Source organism: Leptonotus elevatus, chromosome 17 (genome assembly GCF_054856555.1).
Source record: "Leptonotus elevatus isolate MCC_2025b chromosome 17, RoL_Lele_1.0, whole genome shotgun sequence".
Classification (NCBI taxonomy): Eukaryota; Metazoa; Chordata; class Actinopteri; order Syngnathiformes; family Syngnathidae; genus Leptonotus; species Leptonotus elevatus.
In genome coordinates, this window is record NC_141255.1 from 5,043,306 (window position 1) to 5,069,105 (window position 25,800).

Consider the following 25,800-nt stretch of genomic DNA (forward strand, 5'->3'; position numbering starts at 1 on the left):
GATGACATGTAAAATCGGTAAAATTACCGAATGAACAATACTGAGCTCTCCCGGGGGGAAAAAAAAGAAATACATGTACCGCCGTTATGTAATAAGATTGAAAAAAATAATAATAATAACTATGCCATTACAGTTACAGGAAAAAAACATGTAATCAGATTACAGGTACATTTATTAAAAATGGGGATTACAATTTCTACGATGAGAGAGAGGAGAGAGAAGAACAAATTAATCAATCAATCGCCTACATGCTTTTTAATTACACTAGAATTTTTGCTATTTGAAGGCTGTATAGAATATATATTGTGGCGATATTTATTTTTAGTTTGTCTTGATGAGCATACTCAATATTGAAGTAATCCAAAAGTAATCACATTACTTTCATATTATGATACTTGGATTATGTTACTAACTACATTTTTTAGCTTGTAACTGTAATGGATTACATTTTAAAAGTAACCCTCCCAACCCTGCATATCGATAAAAACAGGTGATTTAAAACAAAATTGTGTTTTCCCCTGTCGGATCTTAACTTTGCAGTCTCAGTGGAATCCTGAGCAACATTTGGGCTTCCTTTCACTCTGCATCTCGCCGTTTTTTTTCCCCCCTCTACCCCGAGCAGTCAACAATGGAGCCATTCATGTGGTCACACTTTGAAACGTGGTGTGGTGGGAAGGGTTGGGGGGCAGAGGTGACACTGATGGAGTTTTGGGGGGGTGTTAGAAAGGAGGAGGGGCTTGCTTTTCTTCCCCAGGCAGAAACATCATTTTTTTCACCCAAGCGTGGACCTCCAGGACCCCTTGAGTGTCTCCTAGAGCCCCCACCCCCCCCCCCCCCCCCCACCCCCCGACCCCCCCAACGCCTCATGCGTTCCGGCTGCCCCTCCCCGACCGTCCACTTGACACGTTTGAAAAGCAAGGTGGACGCGTGTGTCTTCTCTGCATAACAGCGTGACGGACAGCTTGAACATTTCCAAAATTCCACAGCGGCAATCTGAGCCCATTGTGGATCCCGAGCCGGGTACGCAGGTGGCACCGGCTGTGTGTGCGTCCAAATATGTGTGTGTGTCACATGGGCCGAAAGAGAAGGAGATCCACAAGGCACAATGACAGGGCTCCTGCACATTTGAAAAAATATATATATAAAATCCAGACTTTTCAGTAAAAATCTGGCACCTAATGAGATGAAATTCCATTTTTTTCACACTTGCGTGACCTCAAATGCCACGTCAAACTTCCTCATCCTTGAACGCATCACAGCCTGGCGGGAGGCGGGGCCAACAAAGTTTGGAACAATAAATGACCGCGGCGGTCTTTTCTTGTGACGGGTTCGATTTATGGCGTCCCGTCTACATAAAGCTGTCCACTCTAATCTCATGGTGTAATTTCAGACACACATACACGCACACTTTAATGTACACACAATGTCAAATGCACAGCAGGGGGGTTGAGGTTAGGAAAGGGATCGGCTACGGGAGAAATGAGTAAAAATGTATAACATGTCCATTTGTCGAGTATAACATAAATAAATGAGAGAAAATATGGAAAATATGGCATTTTTTTCCCGTTACATTACAAAAGAAATAATTAAAAAAAATGCTTTCTCCCGTTTTGTTTTGTTTTTCTTTCACGCTAATGTGTAGGCTCATTTACAGCAAAGCTAGCTTAGGCTGACACAAGCAAACATCCTTAAATTAACTTTCTGACATGTTTCACAATCTCCTGGAATAATAATAATACTAATAATAAAATGACTGGGTGAAGAGGGGAAATGTAAAAAAATAAATAAAAAAAAATAGCAACTTTGAAGAGAAATATTATTCCAGGTCTGAGCGCTGGCTTGAATCAACTGGCTGGAGTGGAGAAAAGGCACGAAGCAAGAAGCAGCTGCTAGCGTTTTCCAATGTTTTGCTGCAGCAATCAGAGAAGTGTAATGGGGAACAGATGCTGGGGAATATGTAATACATAGGAACACGGATTCAATTCCTCCCTCTTTGACACAACAGTCGCTACTTCTTCGCATATGTGGTTTTTACCTGACTGCATGATATGGAGCAAGTAGCGTAGGTGAGTTTATATATATATATATATAAATAATCCATGATGATAATGCCCTTTTATTCCGGATGGACAGACCGCTGTCCATTAGTGAGCGGGTCGGATCGGCGGCTTTAAATATCCATAATGGTTATTAGTGTCTTCATTAAAGAAGCATATACCCTGGAGAAGAAGGGCACAAGTGCTCTTTGAGTGTGATGGACCAACATTTGGTGCAGCAGGAACGAGAGACTTGTCGTGGAAATTGATGAGAGTTGAGGGTAAAGCTTGGCCCAGATCGCTCAGAACAGTTCTATTCTATGATGAGCGTGTCTATGAACACGATTACACAAGATGAAAATGTCAACAACAACATCGGTTCGGTGTGTGTGAGTGTAGTTTTCAAAGTCAAGTATTTGTGCTGTGCATGTGTCAGTAATGATGTTTAATTTACCTGTCCAGTGTCATGAGTGTGTGTGAGGATGAAAAAGGTGAGTCTGGTGAGTGACGTGGGTGTCGGCGAACTGTGGTGGAGTTGGCTGTTACGTAAAATTACTTTGCTCGGATAAAATGCACTTCACATGAAAAGATCCTCAGCAGTTTCGTCGAGTGCGAAAAGTGGCGCGTCGAGAGGGTCTTGCTTGCGACCAGTCGGGCGGCGCGGACGAGCGCGCGAGAGGTTGACGCAAAGTCAGCCAGCGCTGCGAAGCCCGCAGGAATGTTGGTGGTGAGCGCGAGCAACGACAGCGGCGTTAACAGCTTCCATGTGGCGGGCGAGCCAGCGAGAAGGCGAGAGCGGCAAAAAAAAACGGGAGGTGACGCAAGAGATGCATGGTAAGTCGCCATAGGTTAGTGGGTGAGAAAAGATGGAGCGCCATGCGGAGAAAAACTTTGACTTAAGTTAAACTTAAACTTGAGTTATGTGTCAGCATCACTCAATGCATGTTTCTTGGTTATATAGCTGTAAATAAGTTAGTGATTTGACTTTAAAATGTTTTTTTTCATTCTAGTTTTTATAGTATGAGGTACCACAAATGCAAAAAAAAAATTATTGTCGCAATTAGAGATGTTCAATAAACTTTTTTCAGACTGATGCCAGCACAAGTACTCAATTCTTGAGTAGTGTTATACTGATACTAAGTACAGATACCACTAGTACTTTTGATACATAAAAATTGCCTAAAAAAACAATGACAGATCATTTTAAAGAAAGATCCATTTATCACAATATAGCATTTTTTTCCTAAAATTGCATGAAATGAAGGTCAGTTCTAGCTGCTGATCATAAAACGGCCCCATCACGATTACCGATGCCTGGTATCCGCACTCCAGAAGCCACAAATCCAGAAGCAAACTTTTTTATTTCCAGGTGAAAGAATAGTCTACTTTTTTTCGGTAAATTATTTACGCCAAAATGCTCTAAAACAGTAATAAATAAAATAAAAATTGTATTGCAAATTTTTTTCTTTAACTCATTCACTGCCATTGTATTCTATAAACGTCAAAAATTCATTTGAACTATTTCTATTAGTTTAAAAAAAAAAATCCACTTTTGTTAACAATTGTATGAAACCTATAAAGTTTTTTATTGTATATTTAGAACAGATATTAAATTTGTGATTAATTGCGAGTCAACTAGTGAAGTCATGCGATTAATTATGATTAAAACTTTAATCTTTTCTTTTTTTATTCATTCACTGCCATTGATGGCTATAACGTTAAAAATTTATTTTAACTATTTCTATTAGTTAAAAAAAAAACATTTTTTGTTAAGAGTATGAAAACCTATAATTTTTTTATTGTACATTTAGAACAGATGTAAAATGTGTGATTAACTAGTGAAGTCATGCGATTAATTACAATTTAAAAAATTAATCGCCTCTTGCCTTTAATTTGTAATCTTTTAAAAAAAAAAAAATTATGTATGGCAGTAAATAAGTTAATATTGCAATTGTGATTTAATATGTGATTTTCTTCCTTTCTTTTTTTTCTGAAAAAAAAAATCAATACGCTAATTTGCATTACAAAAAAATTTCTGATTTCTTATACAAAATACTTTGGGTCTCATAAAATTGCATTCTACCACATTGTGATGTCGATTTGAATTTTCTGAATTGTTCACACCTAACACTAGTCATGGAAGCAAGCTGCCCAACAGGACAGGTATAGAAGAAAAAAGAAAAAGAAAAAGTGATATGGCGCCCAGGGACTTTGAAGGTAACTGTGCCCTTGTCATCACACACACATTTCTCTGACTGGAGGCGGTTGGGAATGCTGCAGCGTCTGTGTCACATCCAGTAAAAATCACAGCACAGTTGCAGGTTGGAAGCCATGCTGGATGCTTTGGCATTTGCAAAGAGCATGGGTCCACGCACGCGAACGCGCACATTGTGTGCGCTCACGCCCTTCAGCTCCCATGTCGCGGTGCCCCCGCTGAGGGGGGGCGCACGACGTCCGACACAATGCGGCAGATGAGCGCGTCGCATTAAGATGAAGCAGCGTCAAGCTAACTAAGCAAAGTATGGAGGAGGATGTCTTCTCTCGCTCTCTCTTTTTTTTTGTTTTTGGGGGGAGAACGGCAGCCATATTCAGGTCAGGAGGAACTTTTTTCCTCCTGTCGTCTGCTTCTGTCGTTGCCATCATCATCCTCATTTGCATTCTTCCCCTTCCTGACTTAATTTTTTGCGGGTGTGTGTTTTCATGTTCCCGCTGCCGCATCTGCAGCTCAGAACTTTTGTTCACGGCTTCTTTGCGACTCTCGGCGTTGCAGACGCTCCGTGCTCGGCATCTCATCAACACCCCCCCGCCGCAGCACACGCCGACACCTTTACTTCATCTTTTAAAATTCAAGCTTGGGGGGGGGGGGGGGGGGGGAGAATCAGTCAACAGCCGTGATGGGCAGACTGCTAACGTGATATAGGAAGACGGCTTGAAAACTGGAATTGACGGAAAAGTGTTAAAGGGGAAGTAAAAAAAAAAAAACTTGCTGTCGCCTGAGCTCACAGTTGCTCAGGGCTCAGGTAACGACCAATCAACCAATGAACTCATTCACTGCCATTGACGGCAATGGACGTCAAAAATGTATTTGAACTATTTTTATTAGTTTAACATTTTTTTCAGAAGAGTATGAAAACTTATTTTTAAAAAATTGTACATTTAGAACATAAATTAAATTTATGATTAATCGGGAGTTAACTAGTGAAGTCATGCAATTAATTACGATTAGAAATTTTAATCGCCTGACGGCCCTAATTTTTAAAAAATATTTTTTTTATCGCGGCAGGCGATTACATTTTTTAATTGTAATTAATCGCATGAGAAAAAAAACTAGAAAAAAATGTATTGCACATTTAGAACAGATGTAAAATTTCTGATTAATCGTGAGTTAACTATTAAAGTCATGCGATTAATTACAATTAAAAATGTAATCGTCTGACGCGATAAAAAAAAAGATTAATAAAAATTAGGGGCCTCAAGCAATTAAAATGTTTAATTGTAATTAATCGCATGACTTCAATAGTTAACTCCCGATTAATCACAAATTGTATATCTGTTCTAAATGTACAATAAAAAAAAATCTAGGTTTTCATACTCTTGTTAACAAAAGTGGAAAAAAATGGGAAATAATAGAAATAGTTCAAATGAATTGTTGGCGTCTATAGCCTGGAGGTGACCTGCCCGGCGCGTCTTGAAGCCGCACTACGTCTCCCTGCCGTTCACACAACTCGCAACAGCTTCACTTTGCCCACATCTGCTTTTTTGGTTGTTGTGCTTGCCGGTTTTTTTCCCCCTTCTTCCTGTGGTTGATTTATATAAGTCTGGATTGGTCCCATTAAGATGCTCTAGTGGAGGTGTGTGTTGATGGAGCACTGCAGGTCCTGACATGCATGTGTGTGTGTGTCACATACTTAAAAGCCCCACTGAGGTTTTCCCAGTTGAAATGTGTAGCTGAGGACGACACACACACACACGCACGCACACACTTAAATGGATGGCGGCAGCTGGCGTGTGAAGAGTCTTTGAGCTTCAGCTCGTTCAGGCCGACCACCTCGCTAATTTAATTAGGTCACACTGTGCTCACCAGTACATACGTGGACACATGGACACACACACACACACACACACATACACAGGAACCGTCCAATCGTCTGTGAGGTGAGATGTTGATCCTGCCAGTGCCCCTCAGAGGCCACAGGGTGCAAAGAGTTTGAAACTTTAGCTAAGGACGCCTCAGCTCCGACTCAGTCGGGGCCACGATGTCGGGGGAGCGCTGTAATCCATCGGAGGTCCCACGGGACCACGAAATATGCGCCAGGAGACTCGTGGGTGGGATGTCGACTTGAACCCGAGCGCGCTGAATAAACTGGCAAAAAAAGAGCACTTTGGACTTGAAAGGGAGATGAAATGCAAGTGGTTCCCTCGACTACGGTTTAAGAAAATGTAATGAAGCCAGAAGTCACACACATTTAAGTGTTAAGGGCCTTTAAAGGGGCGGGGCCAAGTGACAGCTCCAGCTCGGATTGGCTATTTACCACATGCTAATTATTCCGTTTAATTTTTAATCCACAGATGCAATATAATAAATTCCCTTTTAAGCGCTTTTCTCCACTCAAGGCCACTTCATTAGGTACCCCGAACCCGCTGATTGTGTTTGCATCCTAGCAGGGGTACGGCGCTAAAGCCGCCATCCCGCTTTCTCACGCTAGTCAGACGCCGGCATCTTGAAGCCATTTGGACCTCAAAGCCTCGGATGCCTTCTTTTTTCCACTTCAACCAACCCCCAAGTCCCAAAAGCCTCTCTTGAGTAGTCGCCAACGCCAATACCAAGTACTGATACCACTAGTAGTTTTGATGAATACAATTTCCACCCAAAAAACCCCCCGTACATAAATAGATAATTTCCTATACATCTCGATTTTTCCTTCTAATTACACACACAAAATGAATGGCAATTTTCTATTCTCCTCATTTCTAGTTCCTAATCGTAAAATGACCACGTCACAAGTACCGATGTCTTGAAATAAGGTTGGGTATCGGCCCATTACCGATACCTGTTGTCGCTATACTATGTCCATTCCTATATAATATACATTGTGTATCAGGGTATGCAGTATGCACTCATCAAAATCTGCTTGGTCAAAATAACCAACCCAACCTTGGGTAAAAGTACCATAAAATCCCGTGAATTACACTTTTTTTTAAATTTAAAACTAAAAACAAAACGAGTCGAGCTCAAAGCTGCAACAATTATTCGTGCTATCCATGGTGAGGCCAATATCAAAATAAAATCTTTCCAAATGCAGTAATACGTTGACATTTATGCCTTGGACGCGCTTATTTTGAAATTGTTGTTGTTTTGTTTTTGGTCACTCTGTCTTGCACACTTTTGTCACAGACATCAACAACACAACGTCATCCTGGACTCAAAATCCAATCGCTAATTAAGGAAGCTATAAAAAAAAACGAAGGTCGTGTGTTCGTTCCGCAACCCCTGAGTGACTTTTATTTATTTTTGGACTCGGCAGCCCAGAATTCTTCAACTCATTAAAATGTCCCTGGCACTGGAAAAAAAAAACATTTTGGGCAGTAGAATAAATGATGCCATATTATACAAGGGTACAGAGAAGAAGAAAAAACAGCTTTTTAAAGGTGTGGTTTTTTTTGGTGGGGGTCATATTATACACGAATGCATATTAACTCATTCACTGCCATAAGTTCATTAAAAAAAAAAGATTATTAAAAATTTGGAGCGACAGGCGATTAAAATTTTTAATTGTTATTAATCGCATGACTTCACTAGTTAACTCACGATTAATCACACATTTTTATATCTGTTCTAAATGTACAATAAAAAAAATTCTAGGTTTTCATACTCTTGTTAACAAAAGTAGAAATAGTAGTAATAGAAATAGTTAAAATGTTGTTTTTACGTTTATAGCCGTCAATGGCAGTGAATGAATTAAAAAAATGAAAAGATTATTAAAAATTCAGGGAATCAGGCGATAAAAATTTGAAATCTTAATTAACTCTTTGACCGCCAAAAACGTTTAATGACGTTTAGTAAAATCCAAATGAGTGCCGCCAAAAACGTTAAAAGACGTTAACTATGTTTTTGAATGGAAACGGGTGGAGGAAAGCCTTGGCCAGCTGTGCTCAAAGTATCAAGCAGATCGAGTTAGTATAATGACTATTTATGGGCACTAGATGGCAGCGATGACTCTCTTTGGACAAGATCGGCTAGGAGTCAGTAATAGAAGACGTGAGGTGGAGTGTTGAGGGGAGAATGGCTGAGGAAGCGAAAATAGCAACAATCTCTTCCTCACACAATGGACTATTCCATTGTCTTGTGCGCAGACTTGATTCAGTAGTGCCATTTAGTGAGTGTGCGATCAGCAGAGAGAAAATATAAAAGTGAGCGGCTTCAGGTCATGAAAAATACCATCCGCTCCTGTCAAGATACAGCCGAGTGCTATCGGTGTCGGAATGTGTGTGCGCGCGCGCGCGTGTGCCGGGCATTGCGTGGGAGTGCGCTTCTGCCACTTCTCACCCACTTTAGCTCCTAAAGAGCAGTGTGAAAAAGTCAAAGGCGCTTGTGACTGATGGAGGCTGTCTAATTCACGGAGCGCTCCACAGGTCCGCGGGTCCCACGGAGGCATCTTTGGACCAATTCCGAAACTCCCCTCGTCGCCCGGCGCGCACACACCTGCCTCCCCGCACCTTCATCCGCACCTCCCCTCCTATGCCGCTTCATCTCCTCATCCTCGACACCTCCCCCACAAACCTCTCTGCCTCTGTTTGAAGCTGACTGTTTGTCTCCAGGGTTGGATGATTGACAGCTGAGAGAGAGCCAGGCAGCTCTCTGGCGACAGATAAGGACTTTGGCTCTATTACTCACTGGTTCCCCCACACACACACACACACACACATAGACGCGCACACGTAGACGCGCACACCGCGGGTCCCGCGCTGCACCCCAGTTCGGCAGGGAGCATACAAACCCTATTTGCATTCGGAAGGGCCGTGTAAGATAAATAAAGAATCAGATGAATCGAGGAATAAATAGACAGGAGGCTCGGCTGGGGAGGCGTGCACAGATGGGTGGGGGCTCATTCCCAACCTCTGGGCTCCCGAGCGGGGAGTGTTGCAAATCAACAGTCAAATATACATGAAAAGAGTGTAAAAGCCCAAATGGTGATGGAGATGAAATGTAAAAAGGCTGTTGAAATACACTCTTAGTCCTCCTTTTGTTTGACGGGCTCTCCCAGGAGGTTGTTGCCTTCCCGCTAACATTTATTTATTTTTTATTTTTTGGGTCTGACAGGAGAACGAGCTGATCTGTTTTGAAATTGCCGATTGACAGCCGAGAGCGACGGATGCCACTGATGCAACGTTGCGGAGGAGGGGAAAAAAGGGACGGCCGGGAGGCTGCAGTCGAAGGTACAGTTTGCAGCACATATGTGTATTGATGGAGAAGACGGTCGCAAGTCCAACTGCTCAATAAATTGTGGTAATATAGTCATTTTTTCGAAAAGTTTTTGTATAAATAGTTACTTAACTCATTCACTGCCATTGACGCTATAGACGTCAAAAATTCATTTGAACAATTTCTGTTAGTTTAACATTTTTTTCCCACTTTTGTTGAGGTATGAAAACATAGCAAAAAAAAAACATTGCACATTTAGAACAGACATAAAATGTGTTATTAATCGTGAGTTAACTAGTGAAGTCATGCGATTAATTACAACCAAAAAATGTAATCGCCTCTTGCCTTTAATTTGTCATCTTTAAAAAAAAAATAAAAAATGATGGCAGTAAATTAGTTAATAATGCAATTGTGATTTAATATATGATTTTTTTTCTTCCTTTCTTTTTTTCTTTTAACAATCAATACGATATGCGATTAATTACAATTTTTAAAAAATGAATCACCTGACGCCCCTAATTTATAATCTTTTCTTTTTTTAATCGTGAGTTAACTAGTAAAGTCATGCGATTACTTACAATTTTTTTTTTAATTGTCACCCGACGCCCCTAATTTTCAAATAATCTTTTTTTTTTAAGATTTAAAAATTATAATAATAATAACAATTAGGGGCGTCAGGCGAGTAAAACGTGTCATCGGAATTAATCGCATGACTTTACTAGTTAACTCACGATTTTATATCTGTTCTGAATATACAATAAAAAAAATCTAGGTTTTCATACTCTTGTTAACAAAAGTGGAAACAATTTCAAACTAATAGAAATAGTTCAAATGAATTTTTGACATCTATAGCCGTCAATGGCAGTGAATCAGTTAATATCAGGTATCAGTATGGAGCCAATACCTGGACTTATTTCAAGCTATATACTTACTATGGTGACTTGTGCTGTCACTGTCCCCCGAAAATAATTTTAATCCATAATCATATTGAATATTATTTGTTAATCCACTAAAATTGGACATAAATTGAATTGAATGGATGCAAGTACAGTACTCATAATTTATTATCTTCTATACATATGCATAATCTATGCCTATGTTTAGCAATCGCGATTAGCATTACCGCGGTAGTGATTATCACTTAAAGTAAACAAGCACTAACTACCTTTTAGTTCACACACACATCATTATATCTATAATACACATGTAATAGTTTCTTGAAAGTAATTTACAAACGATGCTTCAACATTATTCCACGAGCAAAGAAGGGTAGAGCTAGCTGATAGCTGCATGACGTCAACCACTGACTGCCCTCTACTGGTTAAGTGATGAACACCTAAAACCAAGTGACAGGTGAAATTTTGGAATAATTAATTTAGGCAGTTCAGAACTTTCTCTCTTGTTCTGGGGAAGCTCGATGTGCTGCATTGACTTAAAAAAAAAAAAAAACACTAAGTCAGTGAGCGTTTTTAAGCAGACATCCGCCATTCGGCCACTAGGTGGTGCATTAACAGAATAAATAAAGATCAGACAGCCCAAACAAGGTTCCGGTGGAGGTTCGAGGCCAAAATTTTTACTCGACCTATTTCTAAAGTCGACTTATCCGACTTGGTCGACTTGTTCCCCAGCCCTAATGGTGTCCGTCTGAGAGAGTGGGAAGGCTTGAACCCCGATTGGCTTTCAAGATGGCCTCTCCCAGGCCCATCCCCACCCACCATTGGGTGTGAGAGGTCACGGGTCTCGCTTAAGTGCTGATGCTGCGTGCAGGCACACAAAGAAGATTAACACTCACAAATGCAGGGGGGGGGGGCGAAGGGGGGGGGGCATCGCTTTGTCACCCCACATCCCCACATCCCCACCCGCACCTTCATCCGCCGCCCCGATTGGCCGACATGGCGTCATCTGTTGCCGGCGGCGCCAATGAGAGGGCGGAGGCCCCGACTGTGCGTGCAGTCAGCGGTCAAACGGTATCGTGCGGCAGTCGGCGATGTCGCAGCCGAGTTAGTATTCATAGCCCGCTAATTGCAGGTTAAGCCTGGGGCGCATTCCTCCAACTTTTGATTTGTTTTTTTGAGTTGACACCTCCGTCCTCCCAGTGCACTCTTATCACAGAGTTCAAAGTTCGCTGCGACATGGCACACTCCTTAATGCCTTTTTGCCGACTCGATTTGAAGACCAAAAAGTCAATAAGAAAAAAAGAGGAGCAGATACGAGATGAGGTGACACGATTGGCAGCTTACATAAGTTTTATATGTTCCATGCGTGTAAATACGATCATATCAGATCTGACTTGAAAAGGAACAGCGGCGTTCAATGGAAATTGGGAACAAATGTACCCGTTGACGCATCACAGTCACACAGTTCAGGTGCTGCTGGCCACTCAACACGGCTCGGGTGGAAATCACGGGTCCGTCTTCAATGGCGTTTGGCATTTTTAATCTCCCATGAGGCCTTGAGGTTGAGTGAGAAATGTGCCGGAGGGCAAAACGCAGGCTAATTCACACTCTACATGGAATTATAATGTTTCCACGCATGAAGTCTCTGAATAATTTACGGCACTCAATGGCTGGACATTATTCATTCGGCGCACACATAAATGACGGGAAGCGTCTGGGCTGCGGCGCAGATTCTGCCGCCGCCGCCTCGCCAGCTCCTCAGCGGCGTATCGCTAATTCAGCAACCAGGTCAGTGCTGCGGTAGCTCAATTAGTTTGAAGCCATTTAAATGTATTAAAATGCCGCCCCAAAAATGAATGTGATATATAAATGTATATGAAGAATTTTTTTTTTTACAAAAAATGGTAGAAGTTTTGCTAATCAATGACTTCATTTGAGGAGCAACTTATTAATTTTAAGGTGCATTTTTCTGGGAAGTCGTTATTTGATTTAAAATATGCGAGAGCATGGAATCGAACCAAATCGAAATATATCGAGATACGTATCAAATCGTCTTTTTTGCGGGCAAAATTAATAGTGCGATTAATCTGCGTTAATACATGATTAATGCAATAATTTTTGGGGATTAATCAATGAGTTAACACTTTAAATTTGAGAGCACTAATCTCTCTCTCTCTCTCTCTCTCTCTCTCTCTCTCTCTCTCTCTCTCTCTCTCTCTCTCTCTCTCTCTCTCTCTCTCTCTCTCTCTCTCTCTCTCTCTCTCTCTCTCTCTCTCTCTCTCTCTCTCTCTCTCTCTCTCTCTCTCTCTCTCTCTACCACATTTATAATAGGCATCAATTACGATATATGCTGATTTTCGCTATTTGCAGTGTATCCCATCTTTGTGATGGACACTCGGGCTTTTCTGTGCACCTCAACATTTGTTCTCATTTTCCTGAAAGTGAGAGAAAAGAAGGAGGAGAAAATGGGAGGAGAAATAGAAGCAGTGACATTAACAAGATTGCTTGTTAAGGAAGGTGGAGAGCACGGGGAGAATGGCGGGGGCCGTAATTGGCTGTAGTTTTTTTTGAAAAGGCGAGAAAAGAAAAGACAGAATTGGGTTTCCAGGCCCGCCCGGTGTGTGAAAGTGTGTGCGTGTGCAGGTCGACCAGATGAGGGGCTAAAGGCCAGACACACCTTTCAATCAGGTTGGTACAATGCGCCGGGCTGGGCCGGGGGCCCCCCTCCTCCCCCCCCTCCTCCCTCCTCGCCTTCCACCTTCCAGGACAAAGACACAGTGTGCAACACACAGGAGCTGCTGCAGTGTCAGCAGGGATCGTGACACCAACCAATTTCACACGGCCAGTACACACACGACCTCGCAGTGGTCCTCAAACTGGGGGTCTTTGGGACATCACTTAAGAGTCCATGAAATAAATTGCAATACATAATTAACAGGTATCATTTAACAAAGTGCCGATTTACATACGAGGTGCACCAATAAAATTTGCAGTAAATTGTTGGATGACGAAAATGAATGTCAAAGGCAGAGAATGTGTTAAATAGATCCCTGGACCCCCCGAAAAATTGAGAACCAAAGTGTCCAAAGCTCACACACAAAATCACATCTTCCCCAGCACCGTCCGATGTGCCGGCACTGCCAGAAGCTCGTGTGCACAGGCGCAAAAGCGCTTTGCATTTCTTCGAGACGCGCCAACAAGACGTGCGTGTGCGTGTGTGTGTGTGTGTCGGTGTAAGTCAGCGTAATCCCTCGCCGTGGGATGCCCTCCCTTCTTCCCGTGCCAGATGAGGGGGGGGGGGGGGGTTACGCGGCCAATTTCAACAGGGGAGTACGCTGCCAGGCGCAAACACGCCGTCATGGGCTGCCATGTGATGTCACGCCTGTGGGACACACAGCGTGTGCCTCCCGTCACTCCGACAAATTCAAAATAAGGTTGATGCTAACGTTCATGAGAACGATGTCTTGAAATTACGATTTGAAATCAGCTATGTTGGTTAGCATGTCTACAAACGGGGAAATAAGTACTATAGGCTCGCTAGTGACAAAGATGAGCTAACTAGCATTGCTAACATCAGTTCGTAAAATAAATACTTGTGCATGTTCAATGGAATATTGGTGATACTTTTGTTCATGGTTATGATACTACAAGAATAAGACATGTCTCGCTAGTGAGAGAGATTAGCTAACAAGCTACCTAGCATTGCTAACATGAGTTTGTGCAAGAAATACTAGCGCATGTTTAATGGTATAATGCCGATACTGTCGTTTATGGTTATGATACCACATGAATCAGACCTGACTTGCTAATGAGAAAGACTAGCTCACAAGCTATAAGTAGCATGGCTAACATCGGCGTGTAAAAGAAATACTACGCATGTTCAATGGCATAGTGGTGATACTTTTGTTCATGGTTATGTTATGATTGCACAATAATCTGACAAGTATTTAAATACAATAAATATAATACATACTGTTGACACTAAAATAAAAAAAAAAGACTTTTTTGCCGTACGGTTTAGCGGACAGCTAGCTATATATATTTTTTAGGTCTGTTCACAAGTAACAACAACAACCGTCTCAATTAAACACATGCTAATATATCACAGCACTGCTTTTGTTGCCGCAAAATAAGGAGCTATTACGAAATGAGTGTGTACCGTTTCCTACTCAACTCACACAACCGCACGAAACGCACACACAGAAGCTAAGCGCAGGTTTATTCCAGCCTAGGGGTCTGGAAGCAATGCTGGCGGATTAGCGGCGAGGCCTGCAGGGAGGTAGATGGCGGGAGGTGGGAAGCGAGGAGATGGACGAAGATTAGGGAAAGACGGCGAGGCGTGTACGGAAAAAAGACGGCTCGCAAACGGTTAACCCCACCAGTTTATAGCACGGGAATGGATTATACCTCTCTGCACCCCTTCTCCAATCGCTCCCATTGTGTCCCACTATGGGAGTGAAGAAGGAGGGTGAGAGAAATTCCCCGTTCTTTCTCCAGCTAAATTAATAATATGAAGTCTCTGGATCTGGATCCCTCTCAGCTTGCTTTATCCTTTCATTCCCCACTTTGACGCTTTATCTCAGTATTCCCGGCTTCTATTATTCCCTTGGCTATATGCCGGAGTTATGGGAGTGGATGCCTGCCTGCATGTGTGCATTCAAAGAAAGCACGACCGGCTTTGAAAAGGGAGGAGGAGGAGGGAGGGCAGATGAGAGATGGACACAAGTGTGACAAAGGGACCGGTGAGAGGGATGGAGTTGTGTGTGTGTGGGGGGGGGGGGTCGTCATAAGAGCCCCCATGGGCGCATCTTTTGGACTCTTGCTAAGCATAACCCGTTTCCCAGCATCCCTTGCTTGCCTTCAAAAAGTGCCTGAACTGAAACATGACATCATTACTTGCGTTATGTGCCTTTTAATTAGATGATGATGTTCTCATGTTGCACAGCAGTGATTTTCAACCACGGGAATTCATCTTTGCCCAGTGAAATCAATAACTGACGGATTAATAGAGTTTCCATATATATGTGTGTGCGTGGGTGTGTGTGCGTGTGCTCTTGTGCCGCATGCAGTTGTCCATTCTTGGTTTAAAGGGTTATAATTAGGGGTGTGCCCCCCCCAAAAAAAATCAAATTTTAGCACGATTCAGAATCGATTTTAAATGTCCCAAAATCGATTTTAAATTAAATTATTTTATACCGTCTTGCCTTTGTCTGTGTGTGCCTTTATTGGGAGCGCTATTCATGTTGTACCGGGTTTGACCACTGAGGGGCAGTGTGGTTCCACGCTGTCTAATACACTGTTAAGTTGTAGCCACGTTAGAGAGTAGAAGGAAAAAGTCACGATCAAGTTATTCCAATAAAAGTTGTTTTTTTTCAGCGTGGAGCCGTTTTTTTGAGTGACAAAAGTGCCGCGAGTAGCGCGCTAATTAGCATTAGCGAGTCAGACTGGAGTAGATCATTACAATTCCTTGCACATCTATAGATTGAAGCAAAGATCATTGTCAATCAAATCATTGTCAATCAAAAATCGTTTTTAAGCGAAAATCGATTCTGAATCGAATCGCAGACCCAAAAATCGGAATTGAATCGTGAGACATTCAAAGATTCCCACCCCACGTTATAATTACTTTTATATCAATGCTAGTTTCCTTAGCCCATCTACGCCGTTTTGCATTGTGTATTAGCATTAAGCTAGGAGAATTACGCAAGTTATGTGGTTTGATTGCAAACATGCGTAACTCTCTTTGTTTTATGTAAAAAATTCACCTTGGAATGGCAACGAACAGCTTGAAGCCGCTTGTTGTGACGTTCCCTGCCACCATATAATGCAAATCAAGACAAAGACAGCCCGTCCTGTTAAAAACTCGTAAATCGGGTCACTCGTAAAACAAGGTACCACAGTATGTGTATTAGCTCAATGCATGTCGGGAAAACATGCCTTGACTACAAATGGCCTCATGACAGCATCTTTGAGAAAAAGTTGTCATCAAACCACAATGACAACATTTGAGCAAGGATTAAGCAGGCAAGATTATATGATGCAGATTAACCTCTTGCCATCCGACGACCAGTCAAACTGGTCAGATTGAGGCAAATGAGATGCAAAAAAAAAAAAAAATCAGTATGCAGGCGGGCCAACCGGTTCAGGTTAAAAAAGCAAAAAAAAGATGGCGAGATAGGCAGGCAGGGAATAACGATCTTCCGACAGCATTTGATATTGTTCCCATGGAAACCAAAACATCAGTTTTCCGAGCAGGAAATGCAAACCAAAGAAAAGTGGGGCGGCAAATGAAGCAGAGGTGGAATGAAGGGGTGAAAAGGCAAAGGGGGGGAGGGGGTGGGGGTGATGTGGTGTGTCGGGCCAGTCCAATGATTCCTAATCCCCTTACAGACAGCTTTGTTGAGTGATTGACAGCCTAGCGCACCACGTTAGAGAGCAGGACATGGCGGGGGAGGAAGAAAAGGGAGGGTGGCCATTACTAGAGGGATTATCTCTCCCCTGGCTTTACAACCCCCCCCCCCAACCCCCACCCCCACACCACATCACCTCATCACTGCTTGATAGGGTCAAGTGGTAGCGGTCGCTTTCTGTTGTTTTCACGCCCAAAACGGCCTTTGTCTGCCTTGTTTTGCAAATAATGGCAGGAGTAATGACAGCAGTGGCGGCAGCGGCGGGGGAGCGAGCAGGCATGTGTTTGGGGGAGGGGGGGGGGGGACACAAACAGCCCACGCAGGCTCGTATACAAGTCCTCGCACCCACGCCTGACGAGCACTCAAAACTCCCACTCCGAAAAGGTTGTTTGATTATCAGGCCGCTGCAGCTGGCATCGTGTGAAAAAAAAAAAAAAAGTTTGTGAAAGTTCATTTTCGGTCCCCAGTTCACACAAATAAGGTCAGGATTCCGTTGTGGAAGAACCAAATGAGATTCGGGCATGCTTGTAACACGGCACTGCACTGCACATTCATCAACTCCGCACACCAAAGAAGGAGAGCGCTAATAGCCCCGCCCACTCTGACCCTTTGTATCAGCATTCTTCAAGCAAAGAAAAAAAGGAGGAACAAAGCCAAAGTCTGGGACACTGCAGTGATGACTTTGTAACAGCAGTTCAAGTAGTAGAAGAAGAAATGTGTCAACCGACCAATCACAGATCATCAAATTACACAACAAAAAAAAAAAAGAGGGTGAAAAAAACATTGGATCATCTGTCGTCAAAGTCGTCACTTTTCTCAGCAGCGCCGCATAAAAAACGTCCAAAACGGAATATCGTATTTATGACACGAGCCCCCATTCAAGTTATATTTAGTACAGGAAATGGAGCGCGAGTTTTCCGAGGTCGCGGCGCAACAACGGTGGGTTAACGCCAAAGCCAGATGGGGTGCGCTCTTTTGAGCGCTAATTACAACTGTGCGCGCGTGCACAGGGAGCGAGTACAAAGCCTGCGGAGCTCATGAGAAAGGGCTGTGATGGAAACCGGCCCGTGAGCAGGCTTGGGGAGTAACGGAATACATGTACTGCCGTTACGTAATCAGATTACAAAGCAAATGTAACTGTGTTCCGAAAAAAAAACATGCAATTAGATTACAATTTCTACGATGAGAGAGATTGTGAGAGAGAGCGAGGGTGCGAGAGAGAGAGAGAGAGAGTGCGCATGCACATGAGCATACTCGGTATTGGAGTAATCCAAAAGTAATCCAAAGTAATCAAATTATATTACTTTAACTCATTCACTGCCATTGACGGCTATAGACGAAACCATTTTTATTAGTTTAACGTTTTTGTTAACAAAAGTATAAAAACTGATTTTTTTTGTATTAGAACAAATATAAAATTTGTGATTAATCGTGAGTTAACTAGTGAAGTCATGCGATTAATTGCGCTTAAAAATCGATATCGCCTGACACCCCAAATTTTTAATAATATTTTCTTAAAAAAAAAGAAAATTATTAAAAAAGAAAAAAATATTATTTTTTTTTAAAGAAAAGCTTAAAAATTAGGGGCATCAGGCGATTAAAATTTGTAATCGTAATTAATCGCATGACTTCACTAGTTAACTCACGATTAATCACAAATTTTATATCTGTTCTAAATGTACAAAAAATATATATCTTCTAAAAATGGGAAAAAAAATGTTAAACTCATAAAAATAGTTCAAATGAATTTTTGACGTCTATAGCTGTCAATGGCAGTGAATGAGTTATTATTATGCTACTTGTATTACGTTACTAATTACATTTTTCTAGCAGGTAACTTGTAACTGTAACGGAATACATTTTCAAAGTAACCCTCCCGACCCTGCTCGTGAGCATGTGACCGCGGAGACGTTAGCAACTTCGCGAGCTACGCTACAACTAGCTGACATCAATTCACACCGTTAACGGTTGAATCAATCGCGATCGGACTGCTCTGATCGTCTTAAGAGGACGTTCGGCCTCTCGTCCGAGTCGGCTGCATCGGTTCGCGCAACGGGGCGGCTGGGTCAAATAGACAACATCGAAAAAATTCATTCTGTGAAGTAAAGGTCCATTACAGATGATGGGTCGCCATGGCAACAACTTCTCTCCCTATTACAAGTGCGAGTACGAGACACGCGGGTTGAAGCTTTTAAACTCTTTTCTTTCCCTTCAACTTATTACAGGAACCACAGATCTGCCAGTTCTCTGCGGGTTTCATGCCGAGCTGATCAAAGTGCCGGTTGGGCCCAAAAAGTTTCTTTAAAAGCTTACCGGATTCCACCCGGTTGGACCTCCTGCGGCTGAACGTGGCGGGAGGTGTCAGCGATGAGGAATGGGAGGTTTTACCCAATTCGCATGTGGCCAGGAAGCGGCTCGCTGCGGTTCTGACCCGAAGACAATCAGTCACTCTGTCTGTCTGCTCCATCTGAACCGAGCAGAACTGCCCGACCGCACTTGCTCTCCGCTCTATCGCTTCCCCTGTGACTCGACTGGCGCGTTTCACATACACCACACCTCTAAATATTACAGAACCGTTAAGTGGTACCGCGAGAAAAAAAAAGAAGTTAAAGTTTACCGTCAAGTCGTGTATTTGAAACAATCTGCTTATCTTAGTGTAAATGGCATGCTAACGGTTAGCATCGATAGTCACAGGATTTAAAAAACGGTTCAATTCTTTACATACTACTAAATCTTTATATTATTATGTTATGTTCTATGTTTTCATAAACTACATGATTATAGAGTAGAGATGGGAATCTTTGAATACCTCACGATTCGATTCCGATTTTTGGGTCTGCGATTAGATGAGAATCAATTTTCGATTAAGAATGATTTTTTTTAATTCTAAATGACTTGATTGACAATGAATTTTGCTTCAATCTAGATGTGCAAGGAATTGTAATGATCTACTCCAGTCTGACTCGCTAATGCTAATTAGCGCGCTACTCGTGGCACTTTTATCACTCAAAAGAACGGCTCCACACTGCAAAAAAAAACTTTTATTGGAATAACTTGATTGTGGCTTTTTCCTTCTACTCTCTAACGTGGCTACAACTTAACAGTGTATTAGACCGCGTGGAAACCACACTGCCCCTAAGTGGCCAAATCGGGTACAACATGAACAGCGCTCCGAATAAAGGCACACACAAACAAAGGGAAGACAGTATAATATAATTAAAATAAAATCGATTTTGGGACATTTAAAATCGATTCTGAATTGTTTACCGGTAAGTCGGTCGATATGCAACGCTAGGTAAGAAACTATTTAAAAAAAAAATTTTTACCAGGGTGTTTATTAAATATTGTGCACAAGTAATACACTTTTAAAAAACTATTAGTTTAACAGTTTTTTCCACTTTTGATGAAAATCTAGATTTTTTTTTTATTGTGCATTCAGTTTTGTAAATAACATTTGTGATTAATCGCGAGTTAACTAGTGAAGCCATGCGATTAATTACGAGTAAAAACTTTAATCACCTGACGCCCCGAATTTTTTGTAATATTTTCTTCCTTTTTTTTTGTATTCATTCACTGCCATTGACAGCTATAAATGTCAAAAAATCATTTGAACTATTTCTATTATTTTCCCTTTTTTTCCCACTTTTGTTAGCAAGAGTATGAAAACCTAGAATTGTTTTATTGTACATTTAAAACATATAGAATTTGTGATTGATCATGAGTTAACTAGTGAAGTCATGTAATTAGTAACAATTTTTAAAAAATGAATCGCCCCTAATTTTTAATAATCTTTTTTTTTTAAGGAATTTATGGCAGTGAACTAAAACCAATCAAAACTAACAGAACCACCCTGAAAACTAAATTAAAAAAAACAACTCACAAACAAAATAAACTCAACTCAAGACAAAAAGATTTCTAGTAAAATCTTCTCGCTCTCATTTTTCCCCCCGTTGTTGTTTATAGTAGAAACACTTAGCCTAGTTAGCTTGTCTTTTATCCGGTGCCAATTAGCAGGCGATTAATGAATTATTGAGGCACTGAAAGGAGGGGGGGGGGGGGGGGGATTAACGTCTCCAGGAAGGGGATCGTTGTACTACAACATGCGTGAGGAGACCACCCCTTAAAAAAATATCCCCTCTAGCATCCATTTAAGAAAGTAGTGACCTCCCACCTCTGTTAAGAACGTCACATCAAGTCAGGCGGAAACGAGAAGCAACATTACGTCATCTCACAATCATATTTTTGCACATTAATTCATCTGAATGATGAATTCATCACTCTGTTGGATTCCAGACAAACCCACAATCAATATAAATATAAAATATACTCAATAGCTTAGTAGTTTCATTGTATACGACTCTCACCGGCGCAATCATTGTCCGTAAATAAAACAAGACTAGAAGAATGGAGGGTGCTGGTGTGGGACGGTGAGGGTTCCATAGGTGGACAGAGCGAGCTTCAAAGCGGCGCATCAGGAGGTCTGGAGGTTAACAACGTGACAGTCCATTTGCTACACCGACTTGACGTGAGGCGCACGTGATGGAGTCGGACGACTGCGTCCACTCGCCTCGAGTTCACAAGTCCAAAGCAAAAAAAAGAGAAGCGGCAGAAGTACTCACATGGAGTACATAATGAAAAAAACCTAAGTACAAAAGAATAATTCTTCTTTTACTGTCAACTAAATACGATACAAGCTAGCGTGTGTGTGGGCTCAACTTTGATGCGATCAAAAACGCTAGCTTCGTTAGCCAAACGATGGCTTTGCTAACGCTGTAAACTGATCAACAAAAAAATGCTAAACTAGCTAATGATCACAACTGAAAAATGTTCAGCTGCCTTGTGTGGTTTTTTTTTTCAGATTGGGCGGATAATTTTTGAATGCCAGAAGCAGAGTTAGCTCAACTTTTATCCATTCAAAGCGTTAGCTTCGTTAGCCAAACGATGGCTTTGCTAACGCTGTAAACTGAAAAACAAAACAAAAACGCTAAACCAGCTAATGATCATAACTGAAAAAAGTTCAGCTGCTTTGTGTGCGTTTTTTCAGATTGGGCGGATAATTTTTGAATGCCAGAAGCAGAGGTCTGTTAGCTCAACTTTTATGCGTTCAAAACGCTAGCTTCGTTAGCCAAACGATGGCTTTGCTAACGCTGTACACTGAAAAACAAAAAAAAATGCTAAACTAGCTAATGATCACAACTGAAAAAAGTTCAGCTGCCTTGTGTGCTCAACTTTTGTGCGTTCAAAACGCTAGCTGCGTTAGCTAAATGATGACCATTTTAAACTGCCAGCTGGCGGTATCTTCACCTGGTTGACTTTCAATCTCTTTTTCTTTTTTTTTTACAATGTTTGTGTCATATTATCCACTGTGTTTAAAAAAAACACGTCTATTTTGACAATGCAAGGAGTAAAAAGCACATACCTGTGCGTTAAAGCGTACAAAGTAAAAATAATGTCATGCGAAAATCTATACTCTCGATACCTAAAAAAATTAACTCAAAATTCGTAACTAAATATTTGTACCTCCCACCACTGGCTGTAAATGTGCCTGCCTGCTGCAACACACGGCAGCATAGAAAGGGAAAAGCAGAAAGTGCATGGATGTGTGTAAAAAAAGAAATAAAGTGAAGGACGGACTAAGCTGATTAAAGTATGAATGCTAAGCTTTGTGAAGGCATACAATGGCGTACAACAGGCTTTGTACTTTGCATATATGAGCAACCCCTTTGCAGATGACTCAGAGTGTGGCGTCAAAGCCTCGCATCCCCCACTAATTGCCTTCCAGGCCACCGTACGCTAAACTCCATTAGGGAGTAGAGCACAGAGACACACCTGTAAGGGGCCCCAAAAACCAAGCCTGCTAGCCGTTAGCTTGGCCACAAATCTAGGAATGAACCCCCCGCCCCGCCCCTCTTTTGGCTCCACGTCCAACCCTGTGGGCTGAATCCACCCACTGCTGACAACAAAAACCCTCATTAGAGGCTTCACGCCTGGCTCCACAACGGGGGGGGCTCCCATCCCATCCCATCCCATACACTGTTGCGTCCCGCACGGGAAGAGGAGAAGCCAGGCTGGCCGTAGCCTCCAGCACACGGACGCAATACTAAAAAATAAAATAAATACATTTAATGAAGAAAAAAAAAGGAAAAAAAGACAGAGAGCGCCCTGAGAGTGAATTTGTAATACGATGTGGAGCACAAGTCGCAATATTCAAAGATGAATTCAACCATTACAATTCGTTCCCCGAGACATAAAGACGACTTTGCATTTCTAACAAATTCCCACATCTTGGTTACTCCTTTGCCCGTCGGGAGCACCAAACGCCTTAAAAGGAGGTAGTAGCGCTCCGTTTTTAGAAGTTCAATCAAATCATCTTTTCCCCATTGAAAATGAAAATTCCATTCCACCTTGGACAGACAGACGGACGGAACGCCACTCAATCAGTACGGTGCGAGTATTCCTTACTAGATTAAAGAATTGTGAGTACTCAATCATATAGCTTAAAGCAGTACCACAACGTTGATGCTATTTAGCTTTAGCATCAAGCTACCTTACTGGAAGGCTTAGTAGACTTCAACACCTTCTTTTTTTTCTTCTTCTTCTTCTTCTTCTTCAAGAATTTGTCCACTAATTGTATCTGCCAAATCAGTCAAACGACTATGGCTTAGCTGGACACTTTACAGAGAGCCGATACTCGAGCCAAAATGATTAGAAACACCTCCAACAAAAGCTATTGTGCTGGATTTGTCATTAGACTGTGCAGGTGTTCTGAGCAGCTGGAGACCCAAGGCAAACAAAAAAGCAAGAATGTTTGTCGAGCAAAAAGGTGTGTGGCCATTTTCTTAATTATTATTATTTATTTATTTATTTATTTATTTATTTACTTCCGCTGCTGACTTGTTGCATTCAAAAGCAATTTCGACTTTTTCGTCTCTCAGCGTATGCAGCCAAACACGCTCTTATTTTTGACCCTCAAAGCCACCGTCCGCGGACGGCTTTTAAAGGATAAACATATTTGGACTCACTGACATGACAGAAAGAAGAAGAAAAAAAAAAGACTTTTGATTCCACTTCTGTCACCACAGGTGGCAGATTCAAACTAGAAAAAAAAAACGTTTGACTGTATAAATACAAACTAAAGAGCCAAAATACATATCTGTATCCTTACCTCTCGTTGAGAGAATTCCAGTAGATGGGCTCCATGTTGCTGGTTGTGGTTCCCAGTAAATCCAGTACAAATGCCAGCAAGACCCACAATCTATTCACACTCCACAGACGCGCCATCTCCAAATTCAGAACCACAAGTGGTGCTGCCAAAAAAATGAAAAATAAAAATAAAAAGAAGACTTCCAAAACTGGAGGTGAGTCAGAACCTCATGTGGCCAGGATACATTGAGATAAATGGGGAAGGGGTGGTGGTGGGGGGGGAAACTTTCTGGACTATTTCAGCAGCATTCCCATGACTTCCACACTAATGTGCCATTCGTTGCTCCTTTTGCACACAGACAAAAAAAAATGGCGTTGATCCAGGACGCAAATAGAACTCCAGCGAATCCAATGTTGTCAAATGAATCACAAGCCAGCAGCGATTCTCTTGTTGTGCCTCAATTGTCTCAGTTTCGAACAACGCTCCCTTGTTGTGTGTGCACCTTCTCCCATTACCTTGGCCCCGATGCCTCATGCAACACACGATGCGACCAAAATGCACAATTGTGGAAAAAATAAAATTAAAAAAAAATCTCCCACTAAAGGCTCAAATGTGCCACCGGACTCCACATCTCCGCGCTCATTTAAAAATGTGTCAAGTCCTGTCGGTGCACGTCACAATTCCAGTCAGCGCATACATCCACGAATGCCCAATTCTCAATTTGAGAATTGAATGAAATACGAAGAATCCAAATGTGGTCAGTTAGGAGCGTCAATTTCAAGAGTTAAAAAAAAAGAAGAAGAAAAGCATCCACACTCTGCTTGGGGAAAAAAAAAGAACTTGCGAAGTGCTTTAATTAAAAGAAGAAGAAAAAAGGATAAAATTGAGCCCGGGTCCAATATACGCGTGTGAGATCCGGTCCGACTGGCTGGCACAACAAACACGACCACGTCACGATCCCAACACCGGTCCGACCTGCACGGAGGCTCGCCGCGTACTGGCAGAACCGCCGAGACGCGGGCCGGAACACCAGAACCGAGAGGGGAGGGGGCGAGTGGAGACGCAGCACTTGGGAGCAAAAAAAAAAAAAAAAAAAAAACCCGTTCTTTGACTGGGAGGCGGGACGCACCGAGCCAACACAATACGTGCAGGCGTAATGAAAAAGAGGAAAAGAAAGGAAAGGAAAAACGGAGGGTTGTCGTAAAGTACCTTTCTGGCTTGCTCGCACACACCTCCTGATTCGGACCTTTGGACTCGGGTGCGCTTTATTTAAAAAAAAAAAACCGAACATTTATTTTCGATAGAAGAGCAAGAGCGCCCCTCCACCGCAAAACCTAAAAAGACACTCCAATGCTTTTTAGTTATCTCTAGAAAAAAATGACATTTACTATAATCCGTGCGTGTTGTTGAAGAAGTGAAATGTGCCAAGAGGCTGAAAGCAAGGAGTGTGATGAACACGCTTGATAAACACCACGCACACAAAACAAAACAAAACACTCTTGTTTATTTTGGGGGCCTGCAAGGTCGCCAATTCATCACAATGAACCCGCTCGGGGTGAAAGTCGTACATTCCCTCAAATTAGGGATTCTACTGCCATCATGTGGTCAAAGTGAGTACTGCAAAACAGAACCGCCAAACGGGCAGACAGACAGGAGATGGAAATGTTTGTATATATTTAGCTCCCCCTCCCCCTTAAATTTCCTGTAGTATATTTGTTAAATAATTTAAACGGAAATGACCTCACCCTGACCTTTTTTAAACACAAAAAATGTTGGCTCTCCGTGTTTCTGTCTGCCTTGGCCTCATTTAGCAGGCCGACCTTCAACTCTCCTCCATGACTTCATCCCCTCCCTGGCGACCGTGGCTGCAGGGCCTTGTACCTTGTACACA

The 25,800-nt window shown here is 42.1% G+C and overlaps 1 protein-coding gene across 2 annotated transcripts in view; it reads right to left on the minus strand.

Moving 5' to 3' along the window:
- The window catches only part of efnb3b (ephrin-B3b), a 58,523-nt gene extending 33,389 nt beyond the window's left edge, over positions 1–25,134 (minus strand). For both annotated transcript variants that reach the window (XM_086058814.1, XM_086058813.1), the window contains exon 1: positions 23,931–25,134. In XM_086058814.1, coding sequence (XP_085914940.1) covers positions 23,931–24,046 — 116 coding nt within the window. In that variant the 5' untranslated portion in view covers positions 24,047–25,134. The remainder of the gene's footprint in view (positions 1–23,930) is intronic.
- Between the last annotated feature and the right edge of the window lie 666 nt (positions 25,135–25,800).